Source organism: Euleptes europaea, chromosome 9, assembly GCF_029931775.1.
Source record: "Euleptes europaea isolate rEulEur1 chromosome 9, rEulEur1.hap1, whole genome shotgun sequence".
Taxonomy (NCBI): Eukaryota; Metazoa; Chordata; class Lepidosauria; order Squamata; family Sphaerodactylidae; genus Euleptes; species Euleptes europaea.
In genome coordinates, this window is record NC_079320.1 from 87,775,193 (window position 1) to 87,789,183 (window position 13,991).

Consider the following 13,991-nt stretch of genomic DNA (forward strand, 5'->3'; position numbering starts at 1 on the left):
AGATTAAAAATAATTTTTAAAATTAAGCCCCCCTCCCCGCCCGTCAGGCAACAAATGGCGGCCGCCGCGCCTCGGGGCCAGCTTGAGTACCACCCCGTGCGCATGCGTGCCTCTTCCCTTCGAAGCCACCAAGCGCGCGCCGCCGCAGCATCAGCAGCAGCAGCAGGAGGAGGCGGGGCCTCTGGGGCTCGGCTCTTCCCGGCGGCGCATATCCGGCGCGGGCGGGCCCAGCCGGCCTCTGCCCGCCCAGCCGCTCCTCCTGCGCGCGCGGCGCGTCTCGAGCAGAGTTGACTATATATGGTCAAAGCCAAGGGGAGAGGCGGAAAAGTGGCCCGGGCGGGCGCTTCCTGGTTCGTGCGGGCTGGCTGGCGTGCGTGGCTGCCTCCCTCCCTCCCTCCCTCCCTCGCGCCTGAGCACCGCGGCGCCCCTTTGGCAGCAGGCGGAGCGGCGGCGGCAGTAACAAGTGGGGCCCCGCGGAGATGCCTTACGAGCCGAGTGAGTGAGTGGGGCGGCGGGGAGGAGGATTGCACGGGGGCTGGGGCGCTGCAGCTGCTTCCATTGCGGGGAGGGGGAGGAGGAGGAGGAGGAGGAAGAGGCACGTCGGCCGCGGATGCTCCGCTCCCCCCCCCCCACTCCCGCGGTTGTCATTCGCCGCCGCTTCCCCAGGCCGGGGACGTTGCATTCGCCCGGCGACGGGGCGGCAGGAAACTCCAGGCGAGCTCCATCGCAGAAGGGACTTTGCCTGCTGGCTTCCCCCTTTGCAAACTTAAGATTTGCAGGGTGGGGGGCTCGTTCGCCCCTAACCCCCTCTAACCGGGGAGGCGGCCGGGGGTGGCTGCTGCCTGGAAGCCACCGGGGGCTGCTCCGTCCCGCGTTGCCTTTGGGCCAGCAACAAGTGAGAGGGGGCTCGGGGGTGGCTTTTCCTGTGCACCGCCTGGCTGCTGCTGCCTGTGAGTCAACCGTGGCTAATGCATCCCTCCCCCCCTTGCAGGAAAAGTGTTCGCCTGTCTCCCCCAGGTTGAAAGAGGCGTCTCCAAAATCATTGGCGGAGATCCGAAGGGCAACAACTTCCTCTACACCAACGGGAAATGTGTCATCATTCGGAACATTGATGTAATGTATCCTTGCTTCTCTCTTTTAAAAATATATATATCACCCCCAACCCCCCGTTTTCTTCAATGTTTCAGTTTGAGGTTTTGCATTGTTGAAGACTTTCTATTCCTTGGCTCCATCATCAACCAAAAGGGAGGCTGCAGCCAAGAAATCAGAAGAAGGTTGAGACTGGGAAGGGCAGCCATGAAGGAGCTAGACAAGATTCTGAAGTGTAAGGATGTGTCACTGGCCACCAAGATTAAGCTAATTATTGCCATCGTATTCCCTATTACTATGTATGGGTGTGTGAAAGCTGGATATTGAAGAGAGTGGATAGAAAGAAAGTACATTCCTTTGAAATATGGTGTTGGAGGAGAGTGTTACGGACACCATGGACTGCCAAAAAAACCCCAAATCAAATCAAGCCTGAACTGACCCTAGAAGCTAAAATGACTAAACTGCGGCTATGGTATTTTGGTCACATTATGAGAAGGCAAGAGTCACTAGAAAAGACAGTCATGCTAGGAAAAGTTGAGGGCAGCAGGAAAAGAGGAAGACCCAACAAGAGATGGATGGACTCAATAAAGGAAGCCACAGCCTTCAGTTTGCAAGATCTGAGCAAGGCTGTCAAAGATAGGACATTTTGGAAGACACTGATTCATAGGGTCGGAAGCGACTTGACGGCACTTAACACACACACACACACACATTAATGGTTCGCTTTGGATCTGCCTTACTGAGAATCGGGGAGATCCCTGGCATCAGGGCCGAAGCCAGGAACGATTCACAGGCTCCGAGGATGAGGAGCAGATGAGGCTGCAGGTGGGGAGAAGTGAGAGAGGGAGAGCCCCCCCCCCAGGTGGAGAACAGCTCCTGGGAGCCTCTTTCTATAGCCATGGAAATGCATTGATCCTTGAGGGAGGGAGGCAACAATATTAATTTAATAAGTCATCTGATGACAATTAAGGCTGATCGCTGTTCTCCTGCTGGGTTTTCTCATCTCGTAACCAGCACAGCAGGAATCCAGTGTGCATTTCCTGTTTATAGAAACATTTGTTCTCAGAATCCCACTTGGAATATTTTCATCTCTGAAAACCTAATTGGTAGCTGTAAATCACTTTTTTAATGTAAACGCATTAGGGATTGAAGTTCAAAGAGGCCTTCTTTGCTTACCCTGACCACTTTCAAACAAGCCATAGTTTGGTTGTGGGTGTTGTGCTTGAATGATGCACACACACTCCCTTCTTGGGCACTATAGGGCCCTTCCTGGTTTGCACCAAACCTTAGTTTGTTCTGTTCACACGTAATGGCAAACAGGTTTGACACGGAGGAAATTGGAGCTTTTATGTGTGAACTGAGTCAGGAAAAGTGTATCGGCAATTCTGGATACTGTAAACCTATTATGAACAGTACAGAAATTGTATGTGTTACAGTTTAAATACTGTTATAATCTTTTGCTGTTGTGATATACATACATTTACACTTCTGACATACAGCCCCAAACCTTTGAGATTTCAGCCTTCTTATCATTTCAAATTACTGTTGAAAAGTTTTTCAGACTGCCACTAAAAGCCGCATATTTAGAGAATTAATGTATGTAAATTGTGGGCGTTGTGGCATTGACCAGAAACATCTAGTTTATGCTTCTTCTTTTTTGTAATGTTAGTTGTGAGACTTATGATTTTGATGTCTGTGTTATATATATGGACTAAATTCTGCTTTCAGAGGTGGAGTTAAGATAATGGGTTCTGCAAATTGTCTTGCTCAAATGAACACCCTTCTCCCCTCTAGTGTGACAAGATCAAGTTCTCCAGATCTCAGAACAGTTTAGGAAAGAAGGAGGTCATCTCTTATGATCTCAGTGCATTTTGTAATTTTTCCAGGCATCTCCAAAGCTGAGTGGGATGTCAGAAACAAGATTCATGGGGGTGGGCTGTCAACTGGGGCTAGCTAAAATTCCGGCACCCTGATAAAGCACTCATTCGATGGTATAGAGGGGGCCTACCTGCATGGCAGGCGGCAGGAGTTTTTGACATGCCTGGACAGGAGCAGGGGGGCTGCTCGGCCAGGTTATGAGACAGTGAAGCAACGTACTACCTGTCTGTCAGATTTTTGTCCCACCTTTCCTGGGAATTGTTGGTATCAGCCATCCTGTGCAAGAGAGGTATCAGTGTTTTATGTCCTATAATAAATACATGGTGCTGCTTCTAGTCTGCTGAGCAACACATTTCTATGCTGTTAACAGATGTTTTGAACAGAGGAGCGCATTCAGTCTGAGCCCCATCTACACTTTGAAGTAATACAGCCCAGATACTGGTTTGTTGCCTCAGTGGGCACTAAGTCTTTGCCTGGGTGATCAGCCCTAGCAGCCCTTTTTGTGGCACCATTAAGACAATACTACAAAGGTCAATCAAAATGTATTTAGGCATGAATACTGGCACAGTCCCATCATGACCAAATTTCCGTTTAAGTGAAGTCCATGTTCTGTTTAGAACGCGGGCGGGGGGGAGCACACAACAGGAATGTGCAAGCACAACCACAAGCTGTGTTGAAGACTGTTCGTGAGTTTGCTGCAGCTTGCTGTGATGTCTTTTCCAAAATAATCTCCCAAAAGCCGCTTTAAGCTGCTTTTTAATGATTAATTTTGGTTTGGGGGGTGCCAGATTGCTTTAAGCAGGGGATTAGGTGGCTGTTAAATCTTGCCCTACACTTGGGGAGTGTAGGTGGTGGGACAAGAGATGGCTTTGCTTGTGAGTGTTTTATGTGACACTTTCACAACTTCAAATGCTTTGGGGAAATTGTCCTGACACCAAAAAAAATGTGCACCTAAATAAACATGGTGTTAACAGTAGGAATTTGAATAAAAACCATAAAGATGTAGACGACTACACCAGAAGTATAGTGAAAACCATTAAGGTGACTGATTTGTATGAAAAATAATAAAATTGTCCCTGCGTGTTTCTGCAGAAAAATTACAGGAATATGGAGTCACCCATTTGGGGGGGGGGGTGCTTATGCATTTTTTTATTCCTGTACAATTGCAATGCTAATAATTGCTCAACAAAATGTTATCAGCATGCCAAAGGATCATGTGTACAATAGTTTCAGCCAAATGATCATCTCATCAGATAGAAAAAGAGTTGGCTTTTATGCCCTGCTTGTTTCTGCCTTTAAGGAGTCTCAAAGCAGTTTACAATCCTCTTCCCTTCCACTCCCCACAACTTACCCCTTGTGAGGTAGGTGGGGCTGAGAGAGTTCTAAGAAAACTGTGACTACACCACTCTGGCAAAAGAAGCCCCATAGAAGGAAAATCAGTGAGAAAAATTAGATTATAATCTAACATAAAACACTGCTACAAATCCACAAATGCCATTTTAGCTCCCAATATGTATTTCCAGCTTTTTCTGATTCACTTTCGTTGCTGACCAGAATCAGCAGGATGACCAGGATGCGTCATGCTCCACATTAAAGTTCTATCAACTTCCATGAGGACTTCTGTAAGACTGCATTACAGGACCACATGAATATTTCACCTCCCTGGCTCCCTCACAGAGCGCAGTGTTGGCAAATGGACTGCAAGCTGTTACAAGTATCTCTGGTTTCAGTGCTCAGATGAACATTGTACGAATTAGACATTAGGACGCTGTAGGAATTAGAGCCGAATGTGTGCTTAAATTGTATTTAATCTGCTTTCTGGATTTTTTTAAAGAGTCTCTGTTAAGCTTCTTTCAGGCCTTTCCTAGTGTGCCGTTCTGGGGTCGATGTCCCTTTAAAATGTTTTCCTCATTTACTTCTGCTTTAAAAGACTGTTAGGTAGGACAAAAATAGAAATGATTGTATCCTTTATGTTCCGCTCTCAACCCCAACCCTTTCAAAAGGTGCTTGACTTAAATAACAGGGAAAGAATTTGACCTTGCACTGGAGTTCTTGGCTTAGTCAGTTATAATTCCCTTTTCTGCTTGTCACAGTAACAGTAGATTGTTTTTAAGTATCGTTTAAGTCTGTCACAGACTTACTTAGAAGTCAGTCCCATTGGTTACTTACCCAAGGCAGTCTTAAGCAGAATCAAAATGCTAACTTGCTTCTGCAGGGGGAAACAGAGCTTGTCTTAACACTGCGCCTAACAAACACTAAAGGAGATTCAGTGACTCAGTATCAAGCAATAGAATGACTAACCAAGCAAGCATGCTATCTGTGTGTATACTGGGTCACTTGAAGAAAAGGGAAAAAATGCACTGGGCTCTTCCACCAAGTCGATGATACAGGAAGCATTAAGTAGTCAGGGATTGCTCCTTGAATGGCATAAATTGTTCTTTTATAGTGGTAGAATGTTGTGTTTATGCACAAATGTTGAGTACATTTACCATAAGGTTATCCCCATTGGAAAAATATTAAACTGGGGGTGAGTGGGAGAGAGAACTTCAGTATTCATTGAGGCTTTGACTTGAGTTTGTTAAATTAAAAACAAAAGGGCTATATTCAAATAACCTCAGTGATGATACTGTTGTAGAAACATGATATCTGGACATATCTGCCTCAGAACGTCATTACATGGTTCTAAGAATGATCTTAAGCATTCAGAATCTTAACATTCTGACCTTGAACTTCGAAAATACTTTGCTGTCTCAAGTTTACAGTAAACAGGTATCCTTCCGAGATGTGTGTTCAAGGCCCTCCTCAAGCTGGGCTGTATGTCTACTGTTTATAATAGCGTTGCATCACTTATCTCCAAGATATTTGAAGGTTCCCATACTTTGTTCCACGTTGGGGGCTTGCTGTCTTCTGTAGTTAGCCCATGTGCTTTAAATCTTCAAAACATACATACCCCTTTACAGTAGCTGAAACTTATTTTTCGTGAGGCAGTTTGCAGCAATAAAGTTCTAATTGACAACATGGTAAGATAAAATGTAACAGAAAAGAACCTTCATTGAACATTTATTTTCAGGTCTGCATTTTAAAAGAATAATTCTTCTTGTAGAATCCTGGAATTGCTGATATTTACACGGAGCATGCCCATCAAGTTGTCGTTGCCAAGTATGCGCCTAGTGGTTTCTACATTGCATCTGGAGGTACAGTATCATCCCAGTCTGCATGTCTTAGTAAAAAAATGTGGCTTCAACCAGTCTCGCTGATGCCTGCTTCCCCCAAACGTGGGGCTAACATATTTCCGTATCTGTGGGCACTCCCCGTAAAACTAATGAACCTAGCAATTTGTGTGTGTTATGCTGACCACATAGCTAGCTGTGATCAGGAGTTCTGTGGGGTGCTGGTACCCTGGTTCCTGTAGCTGATCTCCCATCCCTCTGGCTATTGGGATGTCACTGAATGTTGACATTTTCTTCTTTTTTTTTATATAAATTTTATTGGGTTTTATACTAGAAATTTTCCATTGCATTAAACAACATCTATGACAATATAAAGTTTCAATTCTAACCTAAAGTTGTTATAATTCCATAACATATAATAAAGGAAAAAAAAAAAAGAAATGGAAAATTTTTGACTTCCCCTTCACCTCTATCTTCCTCTTAATAAAAAGTTCATCCCGTCGTAGTTAATCTAATCTTGATAAACTATCAATACCATATATAAAAAAAACCATAATCTGTTAGTAAATATAATTATGCTTATTCATTATAAAAAAGACCAAAAATAATCCTCTGGATCAGATTAGAAAATATTCTTCCATTCTTCCCAATTTTAACTCATATTCACAATAATGCATCCACGCCCCCCATTCCCCCAGAAACCGAGCGTCATTTTCTTCATTTAGAATAGCTGTGAGTTTTGCCATTTCTGCCACTTCAAACATTTTAACAATCCAGTCTTTTTTCTCAGGAATTTCTAACCCTTTCCATTTCGCTGCATAAAGCAGTCTCGCAGCTGTTGTGGCATAAATCAAAAAGGTTCTTTGTGTTGATAAGTCATCTGGAATCATACTCAATAACATCATTTCTGGTGTTTTGGGTATATTCTTTTGTAGTATTAGTCTCAATTCATTATAGATCATGTCCCAAAAGTCTTTAGCTTTGTCACAGGTCCACCACATGTGATAAAAGGAACCAATTTCTTTGTTACATTTCCAACAGATAGGGGACATTGTTTTATAAATCTTTGCAATTTTCTTAGGTGTTAAATACCATCTATACATCATTTTATAAATGTTTTCTCGCACTGACTGTGCTTTTATTCCTTTTAGATCTTTGGACCATAGTCGTTCCCATTTATTTAAAGCAATATCATGTCCCACATTTTGAGCCCAGTCGATCATAGTTGGTTTAATCGTATCCTGCTCACAATATATTGTTAAAAGGAGATTATACATTTTAGAAATCAGTTTTGTATTATTATCTAGTAAAATCCTTTGAAAAGAAGATTTTTCTTTAGAAAAACCTTTTTTAGCATCTTGTACAAAAACTGATTTAATTTGGTAGTATTGGAGCCATTGTAAATCATCCTTAAGAAGTTGAAAGTCTTTTAGTGAGCATTTCTTTCCGTCCCAATTAATTAGATCTTGATAAGTAATAAATTTGTCTGGTCTAAGTGGGCGCAATGTTAGCATTTCTTGAGGCGATATCCACATCGGTGTTTCTGGTTCCAAGATGTGTTTATATCTCATCCAGATACGAAGTAAAGAGGACCTGATTATATGATTACGAAATGTTGCTTGTAACTTAATTTTATCATACCACAAATAGCCATGCCATCCACTTAAGTTATTATAACCTTCCAAGTCTAGCAAACGTATATTTGACAAATTCATCCAGTCTTTTAGCCATACTAAAGCTACCGCTTCAGCGTAGAGTTGAAAATTAGGCAGTGCTAAACCTCCTCTAGTTTTTAGGTCCACCAAATATTTATAAGCAGTCCTTGGTTTTTTCCCTTGCCAGATGAAGTTTGAAATGTCTTTCCTCCAAGTATCAAAATATTTAGTGTGTGATATTATTGGCAAATTTTGGAATAAGAAGAGCATCCTTGGTAAGACATTCATTTGAATCGTTGAAATACGTCCCATTAGTGACAGTTTTTTATTTGACCATATAATCATATCAGTTTTAATCTTACCCCATGACTTGAGGTAATTGTTGGTTATCAAATCTTTATTCTTTGCAGTAATCCAAATTCCCAGGTATTTAACTTTGTTGGCTTTCTCCCAACCAGTATATGATATAAATTCCTGTTGCTGTGTTTCCGGTAGATTTTTAAATACTATCTTTGTTTTTTCTTGATTCACTTTGAAGCCTGATATTTTCCCAAAATCGTCCAAAGTCTCCCGAAGTATATTCATTGACTGTGTTGGGTTCTCCAAAATTAACAGTAGGTCATCCGCGAATGCTCTCAACTTAAATTCATGTTTTTTAATTCTTAACCCTCGGATGTCCTCCATACTTCTTAATTTCACACATAGCGGTTCCAACACCAACAAAAATAAAAGTGGAGACAAGGGACATCCCTGTCTAGTCCCTTTCGTGATTTGGCAATTATCTGACATTGATTCATTAACCAAAATTTTAGCCTGTTGGGAGGTATAAATAGCCGATATACCTTTCTGAAAACGATCTCCAAAATTCAATTTATCCAAAATCCGTTTCAAAAAGTTCCAAGAGACCATATCAAAGGCTTTTTCTGCATCCAAAAATACAAAAGCCGCAGTTTGTTGGATATTCTGGTCATAATATTCCAGTGAGTCTAGTAAAATTCTTACATTGTCTTTTATTTGCCTTCCTGGTATGAAACCTGCTTGGTCTTCGTGTATAAGATCCTTAATGAACTGTTTTATCCTACATGCCAAAACCGAAGCAAAAATTTTGTAATCCACATTTAACAGCGATATAGGTCTATAATTGGATGTTTTTTCTGGATCCCTTCCTTCTTTAGGTATCAATGATATAAATGCATGTGACCAAGTCTCCGGGGATGTTCCCTCATCCAAAATTGCATTGTAAAGTAAGCCAAAAAATCCAACTAAATTGTCACTAAATGTTCTGTAAAATAGTGCAGTAATTCCATCTGGTCCAGGTGTTTTATCCGTTTTTTGTCTCAGTATTGCTTCTTGTATTTCTTCCCTTGTTACTGGAGCTTCAATACATTCTCTCTGGGTCATTGACAAAGCTTTCATCTGTATTGAGTTTAGAAATTTATCTATTTTCTGTTTTGGAGTATTTTCTTTCTGATATAACTTAGAATAAAATGAAACAAATTCTTTCTGAATTTCTGAAGTTGAATAGACTGGTCCTTTAACAGTTTGGATTTTTGTTATAACCTTTTTTTGGAATGCGTCCTTCAATTGTGTTGCTAAAAGTTTTCCTGGTTTATTTGCATATTCAAAATGCTTTTGTTTAGCAAGTTTCAAGTTTTTATTCATTTCCTCCATTATTACCAAATTTAATTGATGTTTAGATGCAGAAATCTTTATTTGAATTTCTCTTTTCTCCTCTTCCTGTGTTACCGTTACCAATTTCTGTTCCAAATTTTGTAAATTCCAAAGTAAATTGTTTGTAAATTGTAACTGAGTCTTCTTCCAAGCCGAATGTTTCTGTATCATAAAGCCTCTCAGAACAGCTTTGAATGCATCCCAAACTGTATTTAAAGAAGTTTCCCCATTAAGATTAATTTCAAAAAAGTCTTTCATTAAAACCTGTAATTCCTTATGTATCTTGTTGTCTTTTAGAAGTTTATCATTCATTCGCCATCTAAATGCTTGTTTATTGTTCCAATCAAAAGTAACAGGATTATGATCAGAAAAAGTTCTGGGTAAAATATGGATTTTACGTAACTGAGTGAAAATTGATTTACTGGCCCATATCATATCGATTCTGGAGTGTGAATCATGTCTCGCTGAATAAAAAGTGTATTCTTTAGCAGTTGTATTCATTGTTCTCCAAATGTCTTGTAGTTCTAATTCTGAAGCCATAGTAAAGAAAGTTTTAGGTAAGCATCCGTCATTGATGTCTTTTGCTTTTGATTTTTTGTCCAATGATGGGAGAATAACTCCATTGAAATCGCCCATCAATAAGATTTGATCTTTTGCGTGTTGGGCTATCAAATCATGTAGATTTTCATAGAAGGATTTTTTCCCTTCATTGGGTGCATAAATTCCAACCACTATTGTCCTTTGTCCCAATATTTTAGTTCTAATAATTACAATTCTTCCTTCATTATCTTTGTATAATAGTTCTGGACAAAGACTGGGGTGGGCATAAATTACCACTCCCTTTGTTTTAGTTTTAGCTGAGGCAATAAATGCTTGTCCAAGCATCTGTTTCTCCAAATATTTTTTATGCTTTGAAGCTATGTGAGTCTCTTGTAGACAAATTAGGGAGTATTTATATTTCTGTAGATATTTGAAAATTCTAGCCCTTTTAGTTTTCTCATTCAGTCCATTTACATTCCAAGAAATTGCTTTTGCCATAATGTAGTATTTTTAACAGAGTAAAAGTCTATAATTTGGTACCTCCTTCTGCACCTTGTGCCTCTTCTTCTTCCTCTTCTTCTTCCTCCTTCTCCCCAGGTAGTTCTTTAAGGTCCATTTTATACTTTCTCAGAAATTTCCCCACATCTGCTTGAGATAGAATTGTCGTTTTCACTTCCTTGTAGGTAAAAGCCAAACCTTGTGGCATGATCCAACGGTATTTGATACCATTAGCTTTCAATGTAGACACAAAATCTTTGTAGTTGTTCCTCTGTGAAAGTAGATGCCTTGGAATATCCTTCAGTAATATGAGAGGGGAATCTCCTGCTGACACTGGATTTTCATAGTGAATCTTCATAATCTTATCTTTAACTCTAGTGTCATAAAACACTATCATCAAATCTCTTGGCTTAGATCTCCTCATTCTAGCAGGTAATGGTATCCTGTATACTCTATTAATGGCTTGTTTTAATTCTTGTTCATCTATCTGAAATAAGTAGGCCAAATTTGGTAGTGCAGTTTCTTTATTGTCTCCCATCATGTCTGGAAAGTTGCGTATACGAAGGTTAGTCTCTCTCACTCTCATCTCCATCATTGCCATTTGATTTTTTGCCGCCATCTGATCAGTTTGTATTGTTTCAATCTGTTTTTCTTGACTTGTTAATTTTTTCTTTGTATCCTTATGCTCATCCATCACTTTCTTAATTGATGCATCCATCGCTTGCATATCTGTCTTCATGACAGTCATTTGAGTTTTTACTTCTTTCAAGTCTCCTGTAACCACATCCAACTTCTGATTAATAGCTTGGGATGCTTGACCAAGATTTGTCATCATAGAAGTCAACTGTGCCATCTGTGTAGACATCTGTTCAAACTGTTTATTTGTTGCCTCTGTTTGTTTAGTTAGCATGTCCTGTAATTTTTTTTCCATGGTTGAGGTTTGTAGTGATTCCCTTAGTTTAGTATAGGCAGGGCTGTGTAGTGAGCCAGAGCAGGGTCGAGTTCCCGACATTTACATTCAAAAGAAGCTGGTAAAATACATGTCCACAGACAGGGCCTTTAAAGTACTAATTAAAAGATAATGATTCAAACATCAGCCTTATAATTTTTTCGGGTTGAAAAGAGTCGAAATTAGCTCTAAAATTGCGTTTTAAAGTTTTGAAATACCAGTGAGTTTTTTCGGTCGCTCTAGGTCGGGCTGATCAGGAAGTATACAGGAAGTTGCTAGTGCCGTGGACCTTCTACCGCCTCTTCTCGATGGTTATTCCTTCAGGAATGATTTCAGAGTAACTCGAGTGCGACGCGTAATCAGTCCTACGACTACTTCCTGTTGTTTTAGTTCCGATGATAGAGAGGGTGTTATAGAGGGTCTTCCGTTCCAGGCACTCCCTTACTGCAAACGTGGCAGGATATTCTTTTCGCCGGAAAATCAGGAAGAAAAATCACCCTCCCCTTCCCTTGGACCCATTGGTGATAATTCTTGTCAATCAAAAGGTATCCTTCCGACTCTTTATTATGGTTTAGGCTGATCGGATTGATAAGGCTCCTGTCGCTAATCCCGATGGCTAACTCAGATCAAACTTTTTCAGTTCGGATTAAGGAGGAGTGGGGGTCCCAGAAATATTCTTATCAGCCCCCCGTCTGTTCAAGTTTCCAGTAGGTAGACGAAGAGTTCTTTTGTACTCACTTGGGTGTCAAGAGGTGAGGTTCTTTTCTTTATGTAGTCCTTATGTTGGTATTAAGGTGGTGGAGGGTGGAGCTTGATGCCTAAGTTGCGCTTTGGCGATGTCCTTCCCTAGTGCCCTCGCAGGACCGGCGTCCAGGACTCCGAGGGGCTTAAAAAAGCCCCCTCAGAGTACCTAGGAGGTCAAACCGCGTTTGCGGGCTGCAGGGAGTTCCTGCTTTCCAACCCACTTGCAAGGGTCGGATTGGGGTATCTATGTACCCCAGAAGTAACGCAAACTTGGATTTCTCCCAGGACGACCTGGGGAAATGGAGTGCTCTCCCCAGCAGCACCACCGGAAGTCTCACTGAATGTTGACATTTTCAAACCTATCTTTCCAGCCATGAGGACTAGAAATGTTAACTTAGTAAGGAAAAGATTATTTTGAAGCTCACCTAGGAACCCAGTAAAATACTCAATCTATGCTTGTGTGGGTGCAGTAGTGTAAGTGCTTTGAATATAGCAGGTGACTTCAGGGTCCAACTTCATTTTTTAAAAAATATGCACTCAGAAAAACGTGGCTGACTTCAGGAGATATGAAAATCTATGTATTGTTCATACCTCTCTATCTTGTATATTTTTAAAGTTGACCAAGTATGTACCGGTAATATTTTCAGATGTAAGTGTGAGGTTAACTTTAGAATTCAGCGTCAGTATGTGTACTCTCAGTACAAGTGAAAGATGAGTGTAAATATGCAGACAAGCAGCTTTAGAATAAATGTACATTTTTTCCCTGACCTGGATAGCCCAGGCTAGCCCAACCTCGGAAGCTAAGCAGGGTCGGCCCTGGTTAGTGTACACAGAGGCAGGCAGTGGCTGACCACCTCTGTTTGTTTCTTGCCTTGAAAACCCTACGGAGTTGCCATAAGTCGGCTGCGACTTGATGGCTCTTTCCACCTCCGCCACACTTTTGAAGAAGAGATGTGTTACCATAGAGAGACACTGCAGTGCTCCTAGGCTGGAAACAGTTAACAAGGATGATGATTAAAGGCTGCTGTGCACAGCCTTCATGCAGAGTGGTGAAAGGCGGAATGGACTAGCAATTTGGCGGCCTGGCCCTGCGCTTGCTCCTAATATGGGCGAGCACATAGGTGTGGCCTGAGGTCAAAGATTCCATTCGTGTGCTGTTTCACTCCATTGAAGAGGGCAGAGAAAAGGCTTTTTCTTGAATCTTGTCCCGGTTTATCAGTACTTGTAATTGCAAACCCAATTATCGAATTAGAAATGGGTAGAAGCAGTGCTTTTTTTGTGGTGGCACTCACTAGTACTGAGTACAGGCATCTTTGGGGGTGGGGCATCTCTGAAGTTCTGAGGGAGGAATTGGAAGAAATCAGTACAACTTTATATATGATTACGGCATCTTAAAAAAAAAAAAAAGACTTGGTGGAAGACTTAATTTGGAAATTGAAGATTATTCCTCAATAAAGCGTGATTCTGTGCCCCAAAGGCTTCAATGAACAAAGCTAAAGGAATTAAATTGGCTGTGCCTGTCTTCTCAGCCCCTGGCTTTCTTGATTGAAATCTGTACAGGGAGTCAAATACATAGCTGATGTCACAGTCTTCAAACAGCGTTCCTTTCAGTTCCTTAGGGAGTGACCAGCTTCTTATACTTCAAAGCGCTGCCTATGCAGTGGTTTGGTAATGATAGGCTAGGTTTCACCTCCCATTTTAATAAGTAGGTAGGAAGTCGGCAAAGCTCCTTGAAGCAGGAGAGGTGGTGTACAGATGTAGCGATGGGTTTCTCCTCCGAGGCAAGGGCATCTTATG

The 13,991-nt window shown here is 41.4% G+C and overlaps 1 protein-coding gene across 1 annotated transcript in view; it reads left to right on the forward strand.

The window, feature by feature from the left end:
* The first annotated feature begins 452 nt into the window (after positions 1–452).
* The window catches only part of WDR1 (WD repeat domain 1), a 54,461-nt gene continuing 40,922 nt past the window's right edge, over positions 453–13,991 (forward strand). The window contains exons 1-3 of the mRNA XM_056855196.1: positions 453–495; positions 992–1,113; positions 6,071–6,161. Coding sequence (XP_056711174.1) covers positions 480–495; positions 992–1,113; positions 6,071–6,161 — 229 coding nt within the window. The 5' untranslated portion in view covers positions 453–479. The remainder of the gene's footprint in view (positions 496–991; positions 1,114–6,070; positions 6,162–13,991) is intronic.